The following is a 10331-nucleotide window of genomic DNA, read 5'->3' on the forward strand; positions in this document are numbered from 1 at the left end:
ATGTAAAATAATATTCGTGTATGAATATATTTTGTTTCTGAACTGTTTAATTTAGTTCCCTGACTCGTAAATACTGCTTATCAAGGAAGGTAGCTAAACTTGACAGTATATGATTCATTCAGAAACGTACTTTTCTTTCTGTTCAGAAATATTGTTTATAAAATATACCGAATTTATCATTATAGGTTTATGTTAATTTATCATGAAGAAGGGATTGTGTTTCTTAGCATCGGTATTCTGGATTTTAATGGCTTTTGCTGTAATAGGGTCATAAATTCATCGAAGAGTAATTCAGTTATGTATATCATAAAGTCAATTAAATAAAACACGTGTAAAACATTACCATCTCCACTTTTATTTCCAACACGCCCAAAAAACATTGTCATCCATATCTCTTCAATAAATTAGGTCCCGTTCAATGTAAAATAAATACCTAAAAATGATTTTTATTATTTTATTACTACAACGTCCTTAAAACTAAGTAACAAAATTAAAAACTAGGTATGTAGACATCGAACTAATAAATGGCATTTAACTATTTGGTTTTTCTATTTCTTCTTTTTCTCTTCTTCGCAATCCTCCTCTTCTTCTTCTTCTTCTTCCTCGGCCTCCTCTTCTTCCTCGGGCTCAGCCGCCTTCTGCTCTTCTTTCGCTGGTGCTACAGAAACAAGTTACGGCTTAATATTCTTTAAAAAATGGCGTGCATATGTTAGTGTGATTGTTTGTTACTTACAGTAAAATATTAGAGAGTTCTATAAAATAATCAGGGTTTCTTAATTTTAATGTGCTGCTGATAAATAAACATATAAAATAGCAATATAAATAAAAATATTATGTTTTGAAATTATTGCAGTTACTTTGGGCTCTAGGTACAGCAATAAAAAAAAATATTTTCAAGGGGCTTTTGTGTATGTGGTGTAATGGGAAAAAGCGATGAGCTACTTACAAGGTGAACCTACCTCTTATAATTTTCTTCTACTACCATCCATAAAATCCAAATTGCTTCGCATAAGTCTGACTGTTGGCCTTGTTAAAACTATCTAAATTAACGTAAGCATCTTGGAATATATTTCCTTTCGATTTCGTAAGAACTACCTTAGTTGGCTTATTTACTAACTGGGTAGGCTTACTTACTAACTGGGTAAGCTTACTCACTACTTGGGTAGGTTTAGCAACTACTTTAGTAGGCTTAGCAATGGCGGGCTTAACGGCTAATTTTACATTATTAGCTGCATAATTATTAACTTGTTTAGCGACTAGCTTTGCAGGCTTAGTCGAAATAGGTTTGAACGTAAACTGGCTGACAGCGGATTGGAATGGCTGGTACTGGAATTCTACGGATTTATCTAGTTCGATCTGGTTTGGTTTCGTATGCGGTGATTGGCTGAATGAGGGCGGTTTTGGTGTGAATGCGTTGGTTTCAATGGTTTCAATGATAGCGTGAGATGGTTCGGGTTCTGGGATGAACTGTTCGGGTTCTTCATGGATGTGCAAGGGTTGGTCGCTGGTCACTTGAATAGGGTCCTGGTCGGAGCTGGCCCACTCTGAAATATAGGAAACATCTCGCTTAACGAATCTTCTGGATTCGTTGACGAGCCATGAAACAAAGCCATAGGTTTAGGCGGTTTAGCGAATTTGGTCTTCTCCTTCAGCTACAGTATCTATCATCAATTACCTGCTTTTGAAGTAGATTTGAAAGAAAAAGAAGCATGAAGTTTGAGGAGTATTGAAGCATAAAGTAAATGAGCGGAGAAGAGCTTTGTGTTCAAATAAAGTAAGAATGGATGTGCCAAGCTTAGATAGGTGATAGTTACTTACCAGTTAGTAATTATTTTATAAGGTGCTCCGGCTAAGGTGCTATATTTAAAGTGAGCAATTGTCAGGTGCGTAAAATTATTCGTTAAAGGAATCTTTATCCTAAAGTGGCCACATAATGTTACTTGAAATCAACCTTTAATTGTTGTCATATTAAAATTATTTAATCTCCATATTTTTCCTGGTATTAAGGAGAATCAATACCTATGTATTTCGGTGGATCTATGGATCTTTCTTTGTTATTCTAGAATGTGTATGTTATGGTGAAACAAGTTCAATAACTAATACGGCTTATAAGTGAAGAATTTCATGCATTGGTACAATTATATGAGAGAAGCAGGGTGGGTCAAGTGTTAATCAAGTCAACTATATTAAGTGAGATGTCAAGTAAAGTAGTCAGAAGTCACAGTCAGATAGTCATCAGTCAAGATTATTGAAAGAACAGAAATAACAAAAACAATATTTTATTTTCCACACTTTCTGTCGACACTCTATGGCTTTGAGACATCGCACTTAATTTTGTATGTTAGTATCAAAGGAAACTGTAGTGTAACATGCAACGAAACAAGCAACAGGACATGCAACATGTTGCGGTAACTGTAGTGAGAGAATAAGATAGTATTGTTGCTCTGTTGCGTTGCACTGTTACAAGGTTCGTTCGCCATACGGCATTATTACCTCTAACATTTTTTGTAGTGTAACCATCATGTTACACATATACAAAACCGAGAACACTTGGGACCTCTTGTATAAAAGTAAAAAATAGTAAGAAAACATAACAGATATCACATAATACTCGATCTTGAAGCACTCCTAACTATAAAAAAATATATTTATTTACATCTTAGTAGAAGTAATTCTACTTGGTGTTAAAATTAGAATAGGATATGCAAAGTGGTGAAATAAATATTTTAATGCTAAAGTATCCTATGCTAATAATAACGTATTAACTTTAGTTCTCGGATCCTCAAACATTTTCGTTTTGTTGATTTTATGTGGCAATAGGTTTATAGAAGCAATAAACACACAAGGATGAGAAGGAACATAATTTATCTGGATAGATTGACGAAGGAGAAGGAATTGAAATGGAATGAAGCGATATATAGACAATAGGGAAGGAGGGGAAATTCGAAATTGATTTTAATGATAATGAAGGTATGGATTTTGAAATGGAACATTACGAACATGAACTTTTAAATGCAACTAATGAAGAAGAACAGAAAGAAAATCAAATGGAATAAGCAAAAGAAAAGGATCATAGGTGTACCAACAAAAATCAACAAACCAACGATGTGAAACGAACCCCAGAACTTAGACACCTAAAACCTTAATGTTACTAGTGGTGGTAGTCCGACTGTAGCTGATAGTACTGCTCCTGACTGCCCTGTTCCTGGCTCTGAGGAGCCGCCTGGTACTGCTCGGGCGCCGTACCTTCGTGAGACGAGTCCTTCTGTCCCCCGAGGCCGGCGGCTGCTGCCTTCGCTGCAGCAGCCGCTGCGTTAGCCTGGGCTTGCTGTGCTGCCGCCTGGAAGAGAGAAAGGATTTGATATAGTTAGTTGGTAAGCATTTTTCAGGCCATGATTTGATCCTCATTAGGTTTAATGGGAATGCTTCAGTGTGAGATTCTGAAAGATGACAGCTGATTCTCCAGGCTTCTAAAAGTATGTAGCTCTATCTAAAGATGAACACGTTACTTCCAATAAGATACCAATGCATACAATCCTCAGCACCTTGGTGAAATATTTATGAGCAAAAAAAACCTGTCAGGACAATAAGGCTGTTATAGGACATCCATTCAAAAGAAAGAAAGAGAGGACTGAGATCAACAACATTTATTATAAGAACAACAATGAACAGGGAATAAATTAATGCCATTTGCCATTTCTTCCTTCTCATCATCTCAGTAGAACATGGAAATGGTAATGTCCTCAATAATGTACGCCTTTGAGTTCCTCTGCGCTTCCTGTTCAGGAAAACGACAGTCGTTATTATTTCAAACTACTGAAAGCCTTTCAAATCTATCTTTCTAAAACTCCTAAATTCAGGTCTCTAAGCTTCTCCAAAAAAACTTCGAGATTGTAAACAAGCGAGGTGGTCTCAAACTAAACACCATCACTTTTATCGAAAACTTTCAGTCTATCCCACTTCCAAACTTTTTTATCCTAGAACTGTTTTCCAGAATGTACAAAATCAAGTTAGGATAGCTATTCAAGACTTTATTTTCCAAACATACCTGAGCCTTTCTTGCCGCCGCCTGAGTAGCCTCGAAGTCGATCCTGACTCCATGGAGCTGCTCCTGGAGTGCGTGCAGCCTCTGTCTGGCGGCTCCCACCATGGCGGTCTGCGCTCCGAGCTCACCTGCAGCCTGGGAGGCGGCCTCGTTGGCGTTTTCTGATGTCGCTTGCGCAGCGTTCAAGGCGGCTTGGATTACGTTCACCTGGAAGAGTTGATGGGTTAATTAGAAAAATGAGATGCTATGATTGTAAGTAATGGAATGAATAGTTTTGTGGACGGTTTCTATGTTTCCAAATCTGAAGACGGAAGACGTCAAAAACCCTGTTATGAAAGGTAAGTGTGAGTCATGTAGATTAGATTCCTATGTTTTTCGGCAAATGATATAGATAGGTCAGAATTTTCACGGCAGAATTTACTTTTGTTACGAATAACAACGGAGTATTCGTAGTCATAAAAAATAAGGCAGAAGTCCTAAAAAGCATTTATCATCAGCTCGGCAAAAACTAGATCAGGTAGCAACCCACACAATAACAAAGTCATGTCGTACTGAGAGCGAAAGTTTCAAGTTCAATAAACAATTTTACTCTCTAACCATGAATTAGTAGGAAGGTGAGTATTGGTTACAATGTTAAGATCAAGTTGCATCACGTGGGGCGTCTGGTTTCAATACTAGTTTTCTACATTATGAAATAATAATAGATACACTGTTATATCAAAACAACATTGGTGTGACTCATTCATTCAATAACCGTGATACAAGATCCGTTAACTTTTATAATAAACAGCCACTTATAGAGTCACTAGAGAAATAACAATCCCATCAACATTAAGAAAAAAACTGCAACAAATCAAAATGCTGAACATAACATTTAAAAGAAAATCATTGACATTAATTCCTCAAAACAAAATTATGATAACCATACTGTATCCAATGACAGACCTTGTGCTGTAAACGCCAATTTAAATAATATCTAAGATACAATAAAGTCACAAAATGGACCGGAACGTGTTTATAATTAAAATGTGTCGCAAGCTGAACTTCGATCAACGCTTGCAAAATGTTTCGCTCGATACCATTACATTACGACGATTGCCTGATTGGCTTTTTTAAATTTTGTTGAATCTTATTTTTGATCACTTTTTGTGGTTATTGTTGCACTGTAATGCAATTGTCGTCCAAATTATAGCTGCAATTATAAAAAAGAATTCAGTTCTTTTAAAAACTTTGTCACTCTTCGGAAAGTTGATAGTTTGTATGATTGTAAATTACGAACAGCTATTAGTAAAGTACTGGCACTCTTACAAGAGATGACTAGAAGCAAGATTTTTTTTCGAAACTACATACTTTGAAGATTTGAAACCTTTTGGTCAGAGAATGGGTCTATATTTGATTGTACAACAGGGCAACAAGATCATATTAAAATCAGGGTCATGAAGATCGATTATCTAAGAATTGATCATCAATGGACTAATGAAAGAAATTATAACAGACGGTAATAGAATTATAAATAAAATATGCAATAGGAAACCTTTGACAAATTATTACAAATGAAGTTGCAACTGCAATGTAACAGTTATATAATGATTAGGTTATAGTAATCGGTCACTGTGACTAACTAGACCTAATTCTTCCAAAAGTAGGCTTTACTGAAACAACTATGACTGACAAAGAGATCATATTTCTCATAGGGCTTATGAATGGCACTGATTATTACGAGATGGTGATGTATCGATGATCCAAATAATCAAAACGTTAGCAAACAAATCAATCTTAATCCAGATCAAGAGATCCAATTCGGACAACAAGCAAACTGGTTGACAAAATTGAACGGAATGATTTTGAAACTGTGACCTACTTTGAGAAACCTTTTTCATCCAGTGCTTCTATTTTCAAACACTCAATTATCTGCAGTGCCCGCCTCAAGTGCTACCTAATACTCGGTCAATATTACAACAACTTTAGCTACGGCTGACAAAAGATCTCTTTCTCAAGATCAATCAGTTGCGACAAAAGTTTTTCGTACTTTACTTAGTTACTAAACACCATAACATAAAGCAAATCAATTACATGCGATTGCAATTTATTTCAAATTAATATGTTTTTGTTCGTTATCACGTAATATTTGGAAATTGGAATTGCATTTTCGCGATGGAGTGCAGTTGCGTTTGTGTTGCAAATTAGAATAGTGCGAAATTAGTCTTGGGTAAAGCCGTAAAAGGTACAGTATAAAATTAGGTAAGGTATGAATGGTTTTTGGGAATAGTGCTCTCTTCGAGAAAGTTACATATAGCAGCACACCGTCTTAAATAAGATCAGCCAAGATGATACACAAATTATGGCAATAATAATGGAAAATCCTAACAAAGCTAAGATCGCTATGATTCGTATATCATCATATTTGTGACACAAATAAAATGCACACTGCACATTTTGTTGCATTTCTTTTTCAAAATATTTTGCTCTAAATTACTTAACAGCAATTTTACGTTCCAGTTTATTTACTTACGTAACATATAGACCAATTGTTATATTATCTACAATGTTAACAGTAAAGTTACCGGCATTAGGCATTTCTATATTATGTCATATAGCATTGGTATTACCACTTACTTACACTGTTATAACAAATGGAGTAAAAAGATCTATAAACTAGTAAACGATCGATTCATTTCCCAAAGCAAGTGGACCGCAGTGTTGCGTAACTGAGTAATTTTAATTGACTTTCCGATATCTTTCTTCAATGTTTTATTATCTTGTTCGTAAAACTCATTTGCACCGATTTGCACAACGAGTTTTTTGTATGTTTCGCTGTTTGTAGCGTTGTTTTTATTGTTATCTTTAAAAGTAACTTTAAGTCTTAACGTTGCGTTATTTTTGCTGTAAAAAGCTGACAGCGGGTCTCCGGTTTTTTTAATTAGTTCATTGCCAAAATTATTGTGAATTGAAACTGGACGAGTTTGTGCAATTGTTTGGAATTCAATTTTTTTGAGTAACTCTGTACGGCCGTGGACATAAAGTGCGTTTCACTTGTTCATGACAGTTTTATTGCATGCGAAATATTTGATTGTAAAGATAAAAAAACTCGACATGAGATAAGATCAAATTTTTCCTAGCTTTTTTCTCTGGCCAAGAGCTTATTAATTTTAATGAGTTAAGTAATGTTGTAACATACCTGATGCATAGCTTGCTGGGCAGCGTTCGCGGCAGCCTGAGCCGCTCTCTTAGCCTGCTGCAGCTGCATCTCTTCACCCTGGAGTCCAACCTTCGCATCTCTGACCTGCTGCTCCAAGCCCGACAGGATCACCTGTTTACCGGCTAAAGCTGCCTGAGCAGTCGCACTGGCTTGGGCAGCAGATTGAGCAAGGGTATTCTTGGCGACGTAAGCAGCTTGGTAACCAGCGGCGGCCTGGTTTCCTAGAGCAGTTTTAGCTTGGTTGGCTGATCCTTGAGCGATGGTTCTGAGACCACTGCCTTGACTGAAGCCCTTCTTGCCGCCGTTGCCGCCGCTGGCTGCTGCTTTAACGTCCTGGATGTATGCGTCGTAGTGGCTGGCTGACTCCTGTGGTTCCTGAGCTGGTTGTTGCTGCTGCTGAGCTGAGTGGTCGTAGTCGTATTCATATTCGACGGGGGAGCTGTCGCGGGCGACGGGCGCTGCTGCGGCGAGGGAGAGTGTGCCTGCAAAGGATGCCGTTTTAGTCTTCCAGTTGATTGTTTTGGAGTAGGCGGTAAATTATGTAGTGTCTGACCTACGTAACGAATATCTTAAGAACAATTTTATATAAGAAAACTTTTCTGTTTCTCAAAAATATTAATTGATCTTAGAGCTAGTGATAACACTCACTTTCATTGCATGAAATGAAATATTCGTAATTATCTCAAAAACATGTTTACGCAAAATTTTGGGACAAGGATAACAAATAAGTTATTAAGAAACACTTGCTGAAACATACAGCGTAAACCAGATTTTCGAAACATAGTACTTTTTTATTAGCCATTTAGCCAATTATCACTTATAATACCACAAGAGCTTCAAAATTATCGGGTATTTCCCGATAGGTTCGTTGCAAACAAATGAAGGAGTCAAGTTTTTCAGGTTAAAAAATCACGAGCGCGAAGCGCGAGTGATTTTTCCTGGAAAACTTGACGACTATTTGTTTGCAGGAACCTGAGGGAAATGCAGAAATTTGAAGCTCGTGGTATTCGGGATTATTTTTCCGTCCCAAATGTCGGCCACAACCTGTCAGTTTGACATAGCAACGACCAGAGAAAATATTCAAAAAATTATCAGTATAATACCATGTAGGTTGTACCACGTGACGTCGAATGGTGCAATTCTATTGGTCGATATTTGGGTCGGAAAAATAATCATAATTATCCAACGCAAATACACCATTAATGATTGATTTTACTGATCAGCGATTTATTTTCCATTGCGTTTAAAAAGCTCATTAAACATTCTAGGACGAACACGTGAAGTCCCAATCTTATTATTTAGTTAATTTATTTTTTCACATAGCGAATGAGCGCAAACAGACATTGTTATCCATGTGTGTATAGACATAGGAAAATGGATCAGCAGGTATTCCAAGAGAATTTTTACCAAGATTTTGAGACAAAAATAGCTGTAAAAAGCTTTGAAAGAAATCTGGTTTCTCTTTCCCAGATAACAGTGGATGTTTTTCCTCCATCGTAACAGACTACTTAAATAGTAGTAAAGTTAACTAATAGAGTATTTAACGTGGTCATGCGTTACGGAAACAAAGCGAATCTTGCGTGAGGAACCAACTTCCTATCCCGAATTATTTACATTCCGCCGTTATATAAACCCGATAACGTGATATAATTCTATGTAATTATTTACTTTTTATTTAATAGTTTAGTTGAGGAATTGAAATTGGCTGAAACTTATGAACTTTAGAGGCTTTTATAGTTTTTCTTCAGAGATGTCGAACTCCAAAGTATTTGAATTTGAAAAAGGCCTTATTGAACTAGTTTAAAAAATGCAACTATAATCTGATGACTAAATAGGTAACTAGGTACTTCGTGTAATTGATAAACCTTTTCGTTTGTAGAAAAGTGTAATATTGACGTAAGAGTGAGTTGCGGCAGAGATATGTAAAGTTCTCAGTTAATATACTCATGCGCATACGAAATGATCGCATCGCTCGCACTGTAAATAATTTTCATTAAGTAGTGGGAAAAGCTGAACGGAAACGGATGTGATTCTAGTTTTTATTGTGTTACGTATTGTTTGTAGGGCGAGTGAATTCTAAGCACATGCACTGCACACTTTAATTATATGCTTTTATTTAGTTCCTGATTGGTTAAGAAAAATTTAATTTGTGAATGAAGAAATGTAACGTTTAATAAATGTTTTATTTAAATTGATGTCAAATAATGAATAGTTTGCGTGTCCAAGTCAATCATATAAAATTGTCTTCATTTAAAAGTAGCTACAGAGAAGATGTTGGTAAAACTTTTTTAATAAAAAAAATATTTTTTGTTCAAGATTGATAAACTGTTTTTTGATGATGCTAATGATTGAATTATATTATTAGTGGTAAATTAATTTAATTAAATATTTTTTATTGTTATTAATGTTAATTCACTTACCCATACATAATAATACAGCTGAAAAGGTCTTCATTTTGGCTACAGTCGAACTGAAATTACACCGTTATTACAATTAACACTTATTCGCAAAGAAAAAAAAAGAAGCAATTTATTTTAAGCGACAAATTAACAAAAAATCTAAAGATTTTTTAAAGATAAAATATTACACAAAAATTAAGAAAAAATTAAAAAAAATTTTTGCGAAAAAATTACACATTTTTTTTTAAATTTTGAATTAAGCACTAAAATTCACTACCTTCCAATACTTTCACAAATGTTTGATATATTTTGGTTTAGGCGAGGGGTAGGTAGGCCCCGCTGAGCGGACTGTGAGGCAATGTAAACTCGAACAAAAATCACTTGTATTTATAGTGATTACTCTACGGAGCGAAAGAACTACGGCCAGCACGGATTTGTATAGAGCTGTTAGTAACAATTGAAGAAAGGAGTTCTTTTGTGTTGGTGAATAGCTCTTTATTTGTTGGGTTAAAGGAAATTTTGAGTTTTATTGTTGTTTGGATATAGATCCGGGAGCTGTATGAAATTAGTAATGAAGTATCTTTGACACTGTTAAGATTTACCACGCGTGAGGCCCGCTCTAACTGAAAAAATCATAAAGACTCCATATTGTACTTCAGTAGGTCTATCTGTAAAGCTTGATTTGTGT

At 35.7% G+C, this 10331-nt stretch overlaps 1 protein-coding gene across 3 annotated transcripts; it reads right to left on the minus strand.

Moving 5' to 3' along the window:
• Positions 1–348: 348 nt before the first annotated feature.
• Positions 349–10058, minus strand: LOC110378656 (uncharacterized). Of its 3 annotated transcripts, XM_049837515.2 has the most exons (7): positions 9921–10058; positions 9665–9714; positions 7224–7726; positions 4049–4252; positions 3247–3340; positions 960–1544; positions 534–658 (listed from the first exon to the last, which is right to left on the minus strand). In XM_049837515.2, the coding sequence occupies exons 2-6, from the start codon at positions 9696–9698 to the stop codon at positions 979–981; spliced, it is 1401 nt and encodes a 466-aa protein (XP_049693472.2). In that variant the 5' UTR covers positions 9699–9714; positions 9921–10058; the 3' UTR covers positions 534–658; positions 960–978. The 3 variants fall into 3 exon arrangements, with proteins under 3 accessions (XP_049693473.2, XP_049693472.2, XP_063896987.1); XM_049837516.2 differs by lacking the exon at positions 960–1544 and having other exon boundaries at positions 349–658; XM_064040917.1 differs by lacking the exons at positions 534–658; positions 960–1544 and having other exon boundaries at positions 3080–3340.
• Between the last annotated feature and the right edge of the window lie 273 nt (positions 10059–10331).

Source organism: Helicoverpa armigera, chromosome 23 (assembly GCF_030705265.1).
Source record: "Helicoverpa armigera isolate CAAS_96S chromosome 23, ASM3070526v1, whole genome shotgun sequence".
In the NCBI taxonomy this organism is placed as follows: domain Eukaryota; kingdom Metazoa; phylum Arthropoda; class Insecta; order Lepidoptera; family Noctuidae; genus Helicoverpa; species Helicoverpa armigera.